General features: G+C 43.3%; 1 protein-coding gene across 1 annotated transcript in view; it reads right to left on the bottom strand.

Annotated features, from left to right (window-relative positions):
• The window catches only part of LOC124116266 (translin-associated factor X-interacting protein 1-like), a 29,306-nt gene that overhangs the window by 3,262 nt on the left and 8,657 nt on the right, over nt 1–17,387 (bottom strand). The window contains exons 8-14 of the mRNA XM_048398775.1: nt 10,823–10,884; nt 9,805–9,894; nt 6,021–6,183; nt 5,403–5,531; nt 3,074–3,244; nt 2,174–2,416; nt 839–945 (exon numbers count right to left, since the gene is read on the bottom strand). Coding sequence (XP_048254732.1) covers nt 839–945; nt 2,174–2,416; nt 3,074–3,244; nt 5,403–5,531; nt 6,021–6,183; nt 9,805–9,894; nt 10,823–10,884 — 965 coding nt within the window. The remainder of the gene's footprint in view (nt 1–838; nt 946–2,173; nt 2,417–3,073; nt 3,245–5,402; nt 5,532–6,020; nt 6,184–9,804; nt 9,895–10,822; nt 10,885–17,387) is intronic.

Here is a 17,387-nt window from a genome sequence, read left to right as displayed (position 1 = left end):
GGTTGCATTACCTTCAGATTACTGTTTACCATTTGTGTTTTCTCTTGCCTCGTTTGTTTTTTGTTTAATGCCACACTCAGCAATACTTCAGCTCTATGATGGCAGTCAGTGAATAATCGAGTCTGGACCAGACGATCCAGTGACTGACATCATGTGCATTGAGATACAATGACATGCAATAAACCATGTCACCTAGCTGCAACCTCCTGATCCATTTAGTCACCTCATACAACAAGCACAGGCTGCTGGGGACATGCATTCTTACCAAGAATCCAAACATTGTTTTTTCTTGAATGTAAGGAATTAAAATAGAGTTTAATTCTTCTTTGACAGTCCTCCAATCATATGAAAAGGTGTAAGCTTGAGGTGAGGGAAAGGTTATAATTACATGTCTCAAGACATTTACTTTGGTGCTTCCACCAGCAAGCCCTGCTGTTGACAAAGGACCACATCCATTTGTTTACAAATGACAGACCTTCATTAGCTCCAGTAAAGCAACAAATGTACATTAATCATATCATCCCTAAATGGTCGCCATCTTCCTACAACATTGTTTGTTTCTTGTTTAACGTCACACTCAGCAATATTCCAGCTATGTGACGACAGCCTTTGAAAAAAACGAGTCAGGACTACACAGTCCAGTGATTGATATTATGAGCAATGACCCATGCTGTCGGGTCAATGACACTTTCAACCAAGTCACCGAGCCTGACCACCATATCAATTACACTTCCTCTTACAACCGGCCTAGGTTGCTGGGGACCACTTCCAACTGGTAACCCCACAGGGCAACACAACACCAGTCATGGATGTTCCAGGTGTACAAGCTTCGACCTACTCTGTGTCTTCCAGCTTCACTTTGATGTCTTCTACATAAACTTTGCGCTCATCTTTCAGCCATTTCTTAACTGAATCCAAGAATGGACCAGTTCTACCTTCATCATCCTACAAAAAAATAAAAACAATGAACAAAATTTTAAACCTTCTGAAACACAAATTCAGCTACATGCAATAATATTAAACATGACGTGAGGTGAAATGGGGTTTAACGTCGCGTCCTAGATTATTGCACTTATATAGAAACGTGCTTGCACATATATATATGTGTGTGTGGCTGCTTGTACTAGTCCGGACTGATGCCTATTTTATAGTGCTAGCCCACTGAGATACCATGCTGCAGTTTATCATGAATACCCCACTCAGACACAGTTTACTGACTCCGAGCCGACCAGTCCTTGTGTTATCCCTTAATGCCGAGTGCCAGGAAGGGGTAACAACAAGTACCATATCTTAACCTCTTTTGGTATGACGTGGCCAGGGATTGAACCCCCGACCTTCTGCTCGACGGGCGGATGCTCTACCCCTAGACCACTGAGGCAGTCTTTATGAGCCATGAAAGATATATCTGTGATAATGGGAAAACATGTGATACTATTAACCTGAATATGTATGAAATGTTTTCAAGCTAAAGACAAGTATCATCAGAATATGACAAATACCCCCAGCCCCTACAATGGCAAATGGCACCACTTCAGCCACTGGTTAATTCCTGGTACATGTTCTAGTTTAGATGAAAACTCTTTTGCGTTTTTCAAGTTATGCTCTCGAAATGAAGTATGGAGGGACGGACAAATGATGACTATATAATGTAGGGGGGACGATGGGGCTTTAATGAGCTATAATGATCTCCTGCAATACGTTTGGTTAGACTGGGGCATCAGGGAGTTTGTGTTTGTGTGTTTGTTGTTTTACGCTGCACTCAGCAATATTCCAGCTATATGACGGTGGTCTGTAAATAATCGAGTCTGGACCAGACAATCCAGTGATTGACATCATGAGCATCTATCCACGCAATTGGGATATTTGACATGCATCAACCAAGTCAGTGAGCCTGACCAAGGGAGTTTGTGAGTCAATGTTGTTTACTGCCACAGTCAGGACAATAAAAACCAGTGACTGATATTATGAGTAATGTCACCTACCATTAGGGTATGCTATGACACTCAATCAACCAGGTCATCCTGCCTGACCACCGGAACCTAGTCACCCCTTTTGACAAACAATGAAGTGCTGGTGGCCTGTTATAACCTGGGAACCCAGGTTTCAGTTTGTGGCTGTAACTGACAAAATACACAACTTCTCATTCCCAAATAGCAAACTAAAATCTACTGACCTCCATGAAGAGATTCTTATACTCCAAATCAGGTGATTCCTTGGCATCCAGCTCGACCTCGGCGGCATGCACCATGGCTAGCACGGCTTCCTCCTCTATGCCAGAGAAGAACTCCTGCAGCCCCGCCCTGAAGTCCTCCCGGGACAGCTGGCCCTGGTTGCCCTGCTCCGAGTCCATCTTGGTGAGGGCTGTGATGAGTTTCTGGATGAGGAGCAGCTGCTTGTGGTAGACCTCCTCATCAACCTGACGAACAGGGAAAGGTCATCAATGTGGCAGGGAATTCTCTTTCTGCACTGGAGCTGATACCCATGTAATAATCACCATCTTGATTGTATTAAATAGAATACACCCATGAAGACTGTTAAGCTTGCTTCACATTAGGGTAAGTGAGTGAGGTTTAAAGCTACTTTGGACTGTATTCCAGATATATACTCCAGTCAGCCCACTGTGGGAGAGAGCCCTAAACAAAGCAGGTCTTAGACATTTACCAGTTTCATGACACACAAGCCTGGTATGGTGCTGACAAACTCAGGACCATTATCAAGGTGAATCAGGGATTCATACCCACAATCTAGGTTTCTGGAACACCTAAGAGATGCAACTCTGTAGAGAGAATTATGGTTCTCAAAGACAATATATTAGGGCTTCAAAAAGCAAGCATCACTTTCACATACTTGGTGGCACAGAGCCATAAGTGTCATAACAATCTTATCCGTCTATAGGTACTTGGGAACAAGAAAAGGATGAGAGGTTGGTGTTTGCTGGTGATGAAAATCTAATAATTAAATTACCCAGGCCGAATATGAACCTCTCATTAGGATCCAAAGTATGGATCACTTTTCTGTCTGTGGATGCATCATAAATCCTCAGCACATGATGCAGGAATTCTGCAAGACTTACCTCCCCTGTGAGCACCCCCCAGAAGAGTCCAATGTTGTCATCATTGGCATAGCGCTGCAGGGCGTCATGCAGGTTGTAGCCCCACTCCATCACCATGGTATCCAGGGAGAAGCGACGCTGTAGGTACATGTGCAGGAACTCTGCCATATTCTCACGCTTTCCATCAGTTTTCTGGGGAATAGAGTACAACATGGTTGTAGTACTTGGTTGTAATACACAGTTGTAATACACAGTTGTAATACACAGTTGTATTACTTGGTTGTAATACATGGTTGTAATACATGGTTGTAATACTTGGTTGCAATACTTGGTTGTTATACATAGTTGTAATACTTGGTTGCAATACTTGGTTGCAATACCTGGTTGCAATACTTGGTTGTAATACTTGGTTGCAATACATGGTTGTAATACTTAGTTGTAATACATGGTTGCAATACTTGGTTGCAATACATGGTTGTAATACTTGTTTGTAATACCTGGTTGTAATACTTGGTTGTAATACTTGGTTGTAATACATGGTTGCAATACTTCGTTGTAATACATGGTTGTAATACATAGTTGTAATACTTGGTTGTAATACATGGTTGTAATACATGGTTGTAATACTTGGTTGTAATACTTGGTTGTAATACATGGTTGTAAATACATGGTTATAAAACTTGGTTCTAATACTTGGTTGTAATACATGGTTGTAATACATGGTTGTAATACTTGGTTGTTATACATAGTTGTAATACTTGGTTGTAATACATGGTTGTAATACATGGTTGTTATACATAGTTGTAATACATAGTTGTAATACTTGGTTGTAATACATGGTTGTAATACTTGGTTGTTATACATAGTTGTAATACTTGGTTGTAATACATGGTTGTAATACATGGTTGTTATACTTGGTTGTAATACATGGTTGTAATACATGGTTGTAATACTTGGTTGTTATACATAGTTGTAATACTTGGTTGTAATACATGGTTGTAATACTTGGTTGTTATACATAGTTGTAATACTTGGTTGTAATACATGGTTGTAATACATGGTTGTTATACTTGGTTGTAATACATGGTTGTAATACTTAGTTGTAATACTTGGTTGTAATACATGGTTCTAATACATGGTTGTAATACTTGGTTGTAATACATGGTTGTAATACATGGTTGTAATACATGGTTGTAATACTTAGTTGTAGTACTTGGTTGTAATACATAATTGTAATAAATGGTTGTAATACTTGGTTGTAATACATGGTTGTAAAACATGGTTGTAATACATGGTTGTAATACATTGTTGTAATACATGGTTGTAATACTTGGTTGTAATACTTGGTTGTTATACATGGTTGTAATACTTAGTTGTAGTACTTGGTTGTAATACATGGTTCTAATACATGTTTGTAATACTTGGTTGCAATACATGGTTGTAATACATGGTTGTAATACTTGGTTGTAATACTTAGTTGTAGTACTTGGTTGTAATACATGGTTGCAATACATGGTTGTAATACTTGGTTGTAATACATGGTTGTAATACATGGTTGTAATACATGGTTGTAATACTTGGTTGTAATACTTGGTTGTAATACATGGTTGTAATACATGGTTGTAATACTTGGTTGTTATACATGGTTGTAATACATGGTTGTAATACTTGGTTGTAATACTTGGTTGTAATACTTGGTGTAATTTCATATCAATGCCTTGGTGTTTTTGTAAATTAGTTACAGAAGAATGTGGAAGACAAATATATATTGCTGCTCTGATATTCACTTGAATGTGTGGGGGCTGTCTAATGACATGCCATCTGGAAGAATGAGTGAGTGAGTGAGTGAGTGGGGTTTAATGCAGCTTTGAACTGTATCCCAGTCACATCACAGATGTGGGATGTAAAGTTTGCAGGTCTCAGACATTTACCAATTTGGGGAAACCCTCGAGCAGAGGTTTGGTGCTGACAGACCTAGAAACATAATCAGGGTAAACTAGGATTTGAACCCATGATCATAGGTTCCTGGCGTGCCAAAGGGATGCAACTCAGCACAGCAAATTGAGATGGCACACACACACATCCGGAATACCTCATCCTCAATGCAGTCAGCATTCTACAACAGCTCTTGAAAACCTGGCTGGGCAGTCTAGAGGTACTTGTATGCTTTTGAAGTAACATAATTGTGTTTGGTAAAAAAATTAGAGCGCCAACAACATTACTTTTGTTGTAACCAAACTAAGCACACTTTGTCATCCGCAGTATCAGGTCTCGGACAACCAGAGTTTCTCAATTATATTATAATGATGATGATGATGTGTTATTTTACTTTAATTGTTAAAACAATCACCTGGGCATCATGGGCGCCCTTTTCCCTCCAGATATCCTTGATGAGGAGTGAGCAGTCTCTCTTGCCAAGACGCCGGTTGCGGACCTGACCATCTGACCTGAGGTAGGCTGGAATGTCCGCACCACTGCCCTGAAAGGAGGTCAGGAAAAAATATAGCTAAACACTAACACAATGGACTCAATTTCAGATTGAAATCTTCTGCTAAATGTGATAATTACAGCGCTTTGCAAAAATAGCTGTAGAGCCGACTAACACCTGAAAACTTTCAGTAGCTTAAACCATATAAGTGCATTTTGTTTAACGTCACACTCATCAACATTCCAGCTATCTCATGCTGAAAAAATAATTGCGTCTTGTCCAGACAAGTCAGTGGTTGATATTATGAGCAACGACCCATGATGACTCCTTTCAGTGAAGTCATCACCTGATTCCATTAAGTTGCCGAAAGAGTACTTGGGACATAACACTAGGAAGCCAAACAGTTCAAACTACAACCAAAACCACTTTTAACACACATCAACTTGCACCTTTTGTTACATTTTTTCAGTTGATCTTCACCTAAATATTCTCGCTATATTGAAAGAAAAAAAAAAAATTCATCAGATGAAATCATTCCACCTTTGAATCGAAGAAGTCTGCCCCAGCGGAGTCGACAAGTCCACCTGACCCGATCTCAGTGAGCAACACGTCCACCAGCTCATTGCTCCGCTTGCCCTCCGCCATCTCCTTCCATCGTGCCAGGCCACCATTGATGTGGTCGGCACATCGGTCCCAGTCCGGCCTGAAGCAATGTAAGGGCAGAGTTCACTAAAATGTCTCTTTCAGTGAAGGAGTCTGTTGGGTTGGACACCTCAGTAAATGTCTGTGTTCATGTTGGTGTGAAGGCAGTGTGTTGATGTCTGATGTTGGTGTGAAGGCAGTGTGTTGATGTCTGATGTTGGTGTGAAGGCAGTGTGTTAATGTCTGATGTTGGTGTGGAGGCAGTGTGTTGATGTCTGATGTTGGTGTGGAGTCAGTGTGTTGATGTCTGATGTTGGTGTGAAGGCAGTGTGTTGATGATGTGTGAAGACAGTGTGTTGATGTCTGATGTTGGTGTGAAGGCAGTGTGTTGATGTCTGATGTTGGTGTGAAGGCAGTGTGTTAATGTCTGATGGTGTGAAGGCAGTGTGTTGATGAAGGCAGTGTGTTGATGATGTGTGAAGGCAGTGTGTTGATGATGTGTGAAGGCAGTATGTTGATGATGTGTGAAGGCAGTGTGTTGATGATGTGTGAAGCCAGTGTGTTGATGATGTGTGAAGGCAGTGTGTTGATGATGTGTGAAGGCAGTGTGTTGATGATGTGTGAAGGCAGTGTGTTGATGATATGTGAAGGCAGTGTGTTGATGCCTGATGTTGGTATGAAGGCAGTGTGTTGATGTGTTGATGATGGTGTGAAGGCAGTGTGTTGATGATGTGTGAAGGCAGTGTGTTGATGATGTGTGAAGGCAGTATGTTGATGATGTGTGAAGGCAGTGTGTTGATGATGTGTGAAGACAGTGTGCTGATAATGTGTGAAGGCAGTGTGTTGATGATGTGTGAAGGCAGTGTGTTGATGATGTGTGAAGGCAGTGTGTTGATGTCTGATGTTGGTATGAAGGCAGTGTGTTGATGATGTATGAAGGCAGTGTGTTGATGATGTGTGAAGGCAGTGTGTTGATGATGTGTGAAGGCAGTATGTTGATGATGTGTGAAGGCAGTGTGTTGATGATGTGTGAAGGCAGTGTGTTGATGATGTGTGAAGGCAGAGTGTTGATGATGTGGGAAGGCAGTGTGTTGATGATGTGTGAAGGCAGTGTGTTGATGTCTGATGTTGGTATGAAGGCAGTGTGTTGATGATGTATGAAGGCAGTGTGTTGATGTCTGATGTTGGTGTGAAGGCAGTGTGTTGATGATGTATGAAGGCAGTGTGTTGATGTTGTGTGAAGGCAGTGTGCTGATGATGTGTGAAGGCAGTGTGTTGATGATGTGTGAAGGCAGTGTGCTGATGATGTGTGAAGGCTGTGTGTTGATGATGTGTGAAGGCAGTGTGTTGATGATGTGTGAAGGCAGTGTGTTGATGATGTGTGAAGGCAGTGTGTTGATGATGTGTGAAGGCAGTGTGTTGATGATGTGGGAAGGCAGTGTGTTGATGATGTGTGAAGGCAGTGTGTTGATGATGTGTGAAGGCAGTGTGTTGATGATGTTTGCATGAAGGCAGTGTGTTGATGATGTGTGAAGGCAGTGTGTTGATGTCTGATGTTGGTGTGAAGGCAGTGTGTTAATGTCTGATGTTGGTGTGGAGGCAGTGTGTTGATGTCTGATGTTGGTGTGGAGGCAGTGTGTTGATGTCTGATGTTGGTGTGAAGGCAGTGTGTTGATGATGTGTGAAGACAGTGTGTTGATGTCTGATGTTGGTGTGAAGGCAGTGTGTTGATGTCTGATGTTGGTGTGAAGGCAGTGTGTTGATGTCTGATGTTGGTATGAAGGCAGTGTGTTGATGTCTGATGGTGTGAAGGCAGTGTGTTGATGTCTGATGTTGGTGAAGGCAGTGTGTTGATGATGTGTGAAGGCAGTGTGTTGATGATGTGTGAAGGCAGTGTGTTGATGATGTGTGAAGGCAGTGTGTTGATGATGTGTGAAGGCAGTGTGTTGATGATGTGTGAAGGCAGTGTGCTGATGATGTGTGAAGGCAGTGTGTTGATGTCTGATGTTGGTATGAAGACAGTGTGTTGATGTCTGATGTTGGTGTGAAGGCAGTGTGTTGATGATGTGTGAAGGTAGTGTGTTAATGATGTGTGAAGGCAGTGTGTTGATGATGTGTGAAGGCAGTGTGTTGATGTCTGATGTTGGTGTGAAGGCAGTGTGTTGATGATGTGTGAAGGTAGTGTGTTGATGATGTGTGAAGGCAGTGTGTTGATGATGTGTGAAGGCAGTGTGTTGATGATGTGTGAAGGCAGTGTGTTGATGTCTGATGTTGGTATGAAGGCAGTGTGTTGATGTCTGATGTTGGTGTGAAGGCAGTGTGTTGATGATGTATGAAGGCAGTGTGTTGATGATGTGTGAAGGCAGTGTGCTGATGATGTGTGAAGGCAGTGTGTTGATGATGTGTGAAGGCAGTGTGTTGATGATGTGTGAAGGCAGTGTGTTGATGATGTGTGAAGGCAGTGTGTTGATGATGTGTGAAGGCAGTGTGTTGATGTCTGATGTTGGTATGAAGGCAGTGTGTTGATGTCTGATGTTGGTGTGAAGGCAGTGTGTTGATGATGTATGAAGGCAGTGTGCTGATGATGTGTGAAGGAAGTGTGCTGATGATGTGTGAAGGCAGTGTGTTGATGATGTATGAAGGCAGTGTGTTGATGATGTGTGAAGGAAGTGTGCTGATGATGTGTGAAGGCAGTGTGTTGATGATGTGTGAAGGCAGTGTGTTGATGATGTGTGAAGGCAGTGTGTTGATGTCTGATGTTGGTATGAAGGCAGTGTGTTGATGTCTGATGTTGGTATGAAGGCAGTGTGTTGATGATGTGTGAAGGCAGTGTGTTGATGATGTGTGAAGGCAGTGTGTTGATGATGTGTGAAGGCAGTGTGCTGATGATGTGTGAAGGCAGTGTGTTGATGATGTGTGAAGGCAGTGTGCTGATGATGTGTGAAGGCAGTGTTTTGATGATGTGTGAAGGCAGTGTGTTGATGATGTGTGAAGGCAGTGTGCTGATGATGTGTGAAGGCAGTGTGTTGATGATGTATGAAGGCAGTGTGCTGATGATGTGTGAAGGCAGTGTGTTGATGTTGTGTGAAGGCAGTGTGTTGATGATGTGTGAAGGCAGTGTGTTGATGATGTGTGAAGGCAGTGTGCTGATGATGTGTGAAGGCAGTGTGTTGATGATGTGTGAAGGCAGTGTGTTGATGATGTGTGAAGGCAGTGTGCTGATGATGTGTGAAGGCAGTGTGTTGATGATGTGTGATGTGTGAAGGCAGTGTGTTGATGATGTGTGAAGGCAGTGTGTTGATGATGTGTGAAGGCAGTGTGTTGATGTTGTGTGAAGGCAGTGTGTTAATGATGTGTGAAGGCAGTGTGTGAATGATGTGTGAAGGCAGTGTGTGAATGATGTGTGAAGGCAGTGTGTTGATGATGTGTGAAGGCAGTGTGTTGATGTGTGAAGGCAGTGTTGAGATGATGTATGAAGGCAGTGTGTTGATGATGTGTGAAGGCAGTGTGTGAATGATGTTTGCATGAAGGCAGTGTGTTGATGATGTGTGAAGGCAGTGTGTTGATGATGTGTGAAGGCAGTGTGTTGATGATGTGTGAAGGCAGTGTGTTGATGATGTGTGAAGGCAGTGTGCTGATGATGTGTGAAGGCAGTGTGTGAGGGTGTTTGAGACATACATACCTAGGTGTGGAACTCCTCTTGAGAGTCTCCAGCTCCAGGTAGAACTCATCTCTCTGCTGTGTCACCTGCTTCTGTACATCAAGCAGAGCCCTGAAAACATGTGAGTCATGTACTAGTAGGTCGCACTAGGTCCCCACTAAAACAATAAAACACACTGCATACAGACGGGTTATTTCCGTCATCACATTTTATTCAAATTCAAGAAATAGTTTTACAGTTACAATGCTGACTACAGCACATCTCTTTAAAATATAGTGTGAATGTTTGAGTGAATGCTGTTTAACATCAATATTTCTGCTTACCATGGCACTTTGTACATTAACATGTCTGATTTGTTTGTTGTATAACACTGTAAATGATTGAGTCTGGACAAGACAGTCCAGTGATTGACATCATGAGCATCATCCAAGTCAGCGTCCCTGACCACCCAATCCTGTTAGTCGCCTCTTACGACAAAAATAGTCGCCATTTACGGCAAGCAATGGTTGCTGAAGACCTATTCTACCCCAGAACTTCACGGGTCTAAAGCAGTTTGAAACCAGTGACTGAAATCATGAGCAACAATCCTCACCTTTAGGGTTCGATGACCAGCAATACAACAAATTATAGAGCCTGACCAATCAATCCCCATTTTAACTGGCTCTTACCACAAGATGGGGTACAATGAACCTATTCTGTAGGGTTCTCAGTTAGGTGGTTTATTTGCTATTCATTGTAGACTTCACATCCAAGCAAATGTAATGAACGATGACAGAAGCTATTTGAAATAATCCTCCTCCTAACCTTCCACTTAACCTGACCCTGAGCACAGAAATGGATGCCCTAGGGATACAGAACCAAGGACAACAACCACCAGTATACAGAGAACGGGATGCAAACTAAACACTGGTGTTGTCTCCTTAACCCAAAGATGGATTGTGGACTTCTGGATATTGGCAGGTCATTTCACATTTCCTTGACAACAAGTTTAGACTCCTCTACAAGGAGGTCATCCCTGGAGTACTTTGACTACACTTACTCATGCTCAACCTGCAGTTTCCTGAAGTCATCCTTTGAGACTGCACTCTCCTCCTCCAGTTTCTGGAACCAATGTGACATAGTGTGATGACATGTGACATAGTGTGGTGAAATGTGACATAGTGTGATGACATGTGACATGGTGTGGATACATGTGACATAGTGTGGTGGGTGACATGTGACATTGTGTGGTGACATGTGACATAGTGTGGTGAAAGAAGTGACAAAGTGTAGTGAAATGTGACATAGTGTGATGGCATGTGACATGGTGTGGATACATGTGACATAGTGTGGTGACATGTGACATGGTGTGGTGACATGTGACATGGTGTGGTGACAGAAGTGACATAGTGTAGTGAAATGTGACATAGTGTGATGACATGTGACATGGTGTGGATACATGTGACATAGTGTGGTGACATGTGACATGGTGTGGTGACATGTGACACAGTGTGGTGACATATGTGACAAAGTGTTGTGACATGTGACATAGTGTGATGGCATGTGACATAGTGTGGTGACATGGTGTGGATACATGTGACATAGTGTGGTGACATGTGACATAGTGTGATGACATGTGACATGGTGTGATGACATGTGACATAGTGTGATGGCATGTGACATAGTGTGGTGACATGGTGTGGATACATGTGACATAGTGTGGTGACATGTGACATAGTGTGGTGACAAGTGACATAATGTAGGGAAATGTGATATAGTGTGATGACATGTGACATAGTGTGGTGACATGTGACATAGTGTGATGACATGTGACATAGTGTGGTGACATGTGACATAGTGTGGTGACATGTGACATAGTGTGGATACATGTGACATAGTGTGGTGACATGTGACATAGTGTGATGACATGTGACATAGTGTGATGACATGTGACATAGTGTGGTGACATGTGACATAGTGTTGTGACATGTGGCATGGTGTGGATACATGTGACATAGTGTGGTGACATGTGACATAGTGTGGTGACATGTGACAAAGTGTGGTGACATGTGATATGGTGTGGATACATGTGACATAGTGTGGTGACATGTGACATAGTGTGATGACATGTGAGATAGTGTGGTGACATGTGAGATAGTGTGGTGACATATGTGACATAGTGTGGTTATATGTGACAAAGTGTGGTGACATGTGATATGGTGTGGATACATGTGACATAGTGTTGTGACATGTGACATGGTGTGGTGACATGTGACATAGTGTGATGACATGTGACATAGTGTGATGACATGTGACATAGTTTGGTGACATATGTGACATAGTGTGGTGACATGTGGCATGGTGTGGATACATGTGACATAGTGTTGTGACATGTGATATGGTGTGGTGACATGTGACACAGTGTGGTCATATAGTGTTGTGACATGTGACATGGTGTGGTGACATGTGACATGGTGTGGTGACATGTGACATAGTGTGGTGACATGTGACATGGCGTGGTGACATGTGACATAGTGTGGTTACATGTGACATAGTGTGGTGACATGTGACATGGTGTGGATACATGTGACATAGTGTGGTGACATGTGACATAGTGTGATGGCATGTGACATAGTGTGGTGAAATATGTGACATAGTGTTGTGACATGGTGTGGATACATGTGACATAGTGTGGTGACATGTGACATGGTGTGGATACATGTGACATAGTGTGGTGACATGTGACATAGTGTGATGACATGTGACATGGTGTGATGACATGTGACATAGTGTGATGACATGTGACATGGTGTGATGACATGTGACATAGTGTGGTGACATATATGATATAGTGTGGCAACAGAAGTGACATAGTGTGGTGAAATGTGACATAGTGTGGTGACATGTGACATAGTGTGGTGACATGTGACATAGTCTGGTGACAAATGTGACATAGTGTGATGACATGTGACATAGTCTGGTGACAAATGTGACATAGTGTGGTGACATGTGACATAGTGTAATGACATGTGACATAGTGTTATGACATGTGACATAGTGTGGTGACAGAAGTGACACAATGTAGTGTCTGATGTGGATGTAACATCATGCGGTGTGGATGTGACATGTTGTGAGCTGTGGATGTGACATGTTGTGAGCTGTGGATGTGATGTAGTGTTGAAGTGATATCGTGAGATGTGGGTGTGACATGGTGTGAGCTGTGAATGTGACATGGTGTGAGCTGTGGATGTGATGTAGTGTTGAAGTGATATCGTGAGATGTGGATGTGACATGGTGTGAGCTGTGGATGTGATGTACTGTTGAAGTGACATCGTGAGATGTGGATGTGACATGGTGTGAGCTGTGGATGTGATGAAGTGTTGAAGTGACATCGTGAGATGTGGATGTGATGTAGTGTTGAAGTGACATCGTGAGCTGTGGGTGTGACATGGTGTGAGCTGTGAATGTGACATGGTGTGAGCTGTGGATGTGATGTAGTGTTGAAGTGATATCGTGAGATGTGGATGTGACATGGTGTGAGCTGTGAATGTGACATGGTGTGAGCTGTGGATGTGATGTAGTGTTGAAGTGATATCGTGAGATGTGGATGTGACATGGTGTGAGCTGTGGATGTGATGTAGTGTTGAAGTGACATCGTGAGATGTGGATGTGAGATGGTGTGAGCTGTGGAAGTGATGTAGTGTTGAAGTGACATCGTGAGATGTGGATGTGATGTAGTGTTGAAGTGACATCGTGAGCTGTGGATGTGAGATGGTGTGAGCTGTGGATGTGATGTAGTGTTGAAGTGACATCGTGAGATGTGGATGTGAGATGGTGTGAGCTGTGGATGTGATGTAGTGTTGAAGTGACATCGTGAGCTGTGGATGTGAGATGGTGTGAGCTGTGGATGTGATGTAGTGTTGAAGTGACATCGTGAACTGTGGATGTGATGTAGTGTTGAAGTGACATCGTGAGATGTGGATGTGACATGGTGTGAGCTGTGGATGTGATGTAGTGTTGAAGTGACATCTTGAGCTGTGGATGTGATGTAGTGTTGAAGTGACATTGTGAGATGTGGATGTGACATGGTGTGAGCTGTGGATGTGAGATGGTGTGAGCTGTGGATGTGACATGGTGTGAGCTGTGGATGTGATGTAGTGTTGAAGTGACATTGTGAGCTGTGGATGTGATGTAGTGTTGAAGTGACATCGTGAGATGTGGATGTGAGATGGTGTGAGCTGTGGATGTGATGTAGTGTTGAAGCAACATCGTGAACTGTGGATGTGATGTAGTGTTGAAGTGACATCGTGAGATGTGGATGTGACATGGTGTGAGCTGTGGATGTGATGTAGTGTTGAAGTGACATCTTGAGCTGTGGATGTGATGTAGTGTTCAAGTGACATTGTGAGATGTGGATGTGACATGGTGTGAGCTGTGGATGTGAGATGGTGTGAGCTGTGGATGTGACATGGTGTGAGCTGTGGATGTGATGTAGTGTTGAAGTGACATTGTGAGCTGTGGATGTGATGTAGTGTTGAAGTGACATCATGAGATGTGGATGTGAGATGGTGTGAGCTGTGGATGTGATGTAGTGTTGAAGTGACATCGTGAGATGTGGATGTGACATGGTGTGAGCTGTGGATGTGATGTAGTGTTGAAGTGACATTGTGAGATGTGGATTTGATGTAGTGTTGAAGTGGCATAGTGAGCTGTGGATGTGATATGGTGTGAGCTGTGGATGTGAGATGGTGTGAGCTGTGGATGTTACATGGTGTGAGCTCTGGATGTGATGTAGTGTTGAAGTGATATCGTGAGATGTGGATTTGAGATGGTTTGAGCTTTGGAGGTGACATGGTGTGAGCTGTGGATGTGATGTAGTGTTGAAGTGACATCTTGAGCTGTGGATGTGATGTAGTGTTGAAGTGACATTGTGAGATGTGGATGTGACATGGTGTGAGCTGTGGATGTGAGATGGTGTGAGCTGTGGATGTGACATGGTGTGAGCTGTGGATGTGATGTAGTGTTGAAGTGACATTGTGAGCTGTGGATGTGATGTAGTGTTGAAGTGACATCGTGAGATGTGGATGTGAGATGGTGTGAGCTGTGGATGTGATGTAGTGTTGAAGCAACATCGTGAACTGTGGATGTGATGTAGTGTTGAAGTGACATCGTGAGATGTGGATGTGACATGGTGTGAGCTGTGGATGTGATGTAGTGTTGAAGTGACATCTTGAGCTGTGGATGTGATGTAGTGTTCAAGTGACATTGTGAGATGTGGATGTGACATGGTGTGAGCTGTGGATGTGAGATGGTGTGAGCTGTGGATGTGACATGGTGTGAGCTGTGGATGTGATGTAGTGTTGAAGTGACATTGTGAGCTGTGGATGTGATGTAGTGTTGAAGTGACATCATGAGATGTGGATGTGAGATGGTGTGAGCTGTGGATGTGATGTAGTGTTGAAGTGACATCGTGAGATGTGGATGTGACATGGTGTGAGCTGTGGATGTGATGTAGTGTTGAAGTGACATTGTGAGATGTGGATGTGATGTAGTGTTGAAGTGGCATAGTGAGCTGTGGATGTGAGATGGTGTGAGCTGTGGATGTGAGATGGTGTGAGCTGTGGATGTTACATGGTGTGAGCTCTGGATGTGATGTAGTGTTGAAGTGATATCGTGAGATGTGGATTTGAGATGGTTTGAGCTTTGGAGGTGACATGGTGTGAGCTGTGGATGTGATGTAGTGTTGAAGTGACATCGTGAGATGTGGATGTGACATGGTGTGAGCTGTAAATGTGATGTAGTGTTGAAGTGACATCTTGAGCTGTGGATGTGATGTAGTGTGTAAGTGACATCGTGAGATGTGGATGTGACATGGTGTGAGCTGTGGATGTGATGTAGTGTTGAAGTGACATCGTGAGATGTGGATGTGAGATGGTGTGAGCTGTGGATGTGATGTAGTGTTGAAGTGACATCGTGAGATGTGGATGTGAGATGGTGTGAGCTGTGGATGTGGTGTAGTGTTGAAGTGACATCGTAAGATGTGGATGTGAGATGGTGTGAGCTGTGGATGTGATGTAGTGTTGAAGCAACATCGTGAACTGTGGATGTGATGTAGTGTTGAAGTGACATCGTGATATGTGGATGTGACATGGTGTGAGCTGTGGATGTGATGTAGTGTTGAAGTGACATCTTGAGCTGTGGATGTGATGTAGTGTTGAAGTGACATTGTGAGATGTGGATGTGACATGGTGTGAGCTGTGGATGTCAGATGGTGTGAGCTGTGGATGTGACATGGTGTGAGCTGTGGATGTGATGTAGTGTTGAAGTGACATTGTGAGCTGTGGATGTGATGTAGTGTTGAAGTGACATCGTGAGATGTGGATGTGACATGGTGTGAGCTGTGGATGTGATGTAGTGTTGAAGTGACATTGTGAGCTGTGGATTTGATGTAGTGTTGAAGTGACATAGTGAGATGTGGATGTGAGATGGTGTGAGCTGTGGATGTGATGTAGTGTTGAAGCAACATCGTGAACTGTGGATGTGATGTAGTGTTGAAGTGACATCGTGAGATGTGGATGTGACATGGTGTGAGCTGTGGATGTGATGTAGTGTTGAAGTGACATCTTGAGCTGTGGATGTGATGTAGTGTTGAAGTGACATTGTGAGCTGTGGATTTGATGTAGTGTTGAAGTGACATAGTGAGCTGTGGATGTGAGATGGTGTGAGCTGTGGATGTGATGTAGTGATGAAGTGACATCGTGAGATGTGGATGTGACATGGTGTGAGCTGTGAATGTGATGTAGTGTTGAAGTGACATCGTGAGATGTGGATGTGATGTAGTGTTGAAGTGACATCGTGAGATGTGGATGTGAGATGGTGTGAGCTGTGGATGTGATGTAGTGTTGAAGTGACATCGTGAGATGTGGATGTGAGATGGTGTGAGCTGTGGATGTGATGTAGTGTTGAAGCAACATCGTGAACTGTGGATGTGATGTAGTGTTGAAGTGACATCGTGAGATGTGGATGTGACATGGTGTGAGCTGTGGATGTGATGTAGTGTTGAAGTGACATCTTGAGCTGTGGATGTGATGTAGTGTTGAAGTGACATTGTGAGATGTGGATGTGACATGGTGTGAGCTGTGGATGTGAGATGGTGTGAGCTGTGGATGTGACATGGTGTGAGCTGTGGATGTGATGTAGTGTTGAAGTGACATGGTGTGAGCTGTGGATGTGATGTAGTGTTGAAGTGACATCGTGAGATGTGGATGTGAGATGGTGTGAGCTGTGGATGTGATGTAGTGTTGAAGTGACATTGTGAGCTGTGGATGTGATGTAGTGTTGAAGTGGCATAGTGAGCTGTGGATGTGAGATGGTGTGAGCTGTGGATGTGAGATGGTGTGAGCTGTGGATGTGACATGGTGTGAGCTGTGGATGTGATGTAGTGTTGAAGTGATATCGTGAGATGTGGATTTGAGATGGTTTGAGCTGTGGTGGTGACATGGTGTGAGCTGTGGATGTGATGTAGAGTTGAAGTGACATCGTGAGCTGTCGATGTGATGTAGTGTTGAAGTGACATCGTGAGATGTGGATGTGACATGGTGTGAGCTGTGGATGTGATGTAGTGT

The sequence above is a fragment of the Haliotis rufescens genome, unplaced genomic scaffold (assembly GCF_023055435.1).
Source record: "Haliotis rufescens isolate VD_foot unplaced genomic scaffold, xgHalRufe1.0.p SCAF_19, whole genome shotgun sequence".
NCBI classification, from domain to species: Eukaryota; Metazoa; Mollusca; class Gastropoda; order Lepetellida; family Haliotidae; genus Haliotis; species Haliotis rufescens.
This window is presented reverse-complemented; position numbering and strand designations above follow the sequence as displayed.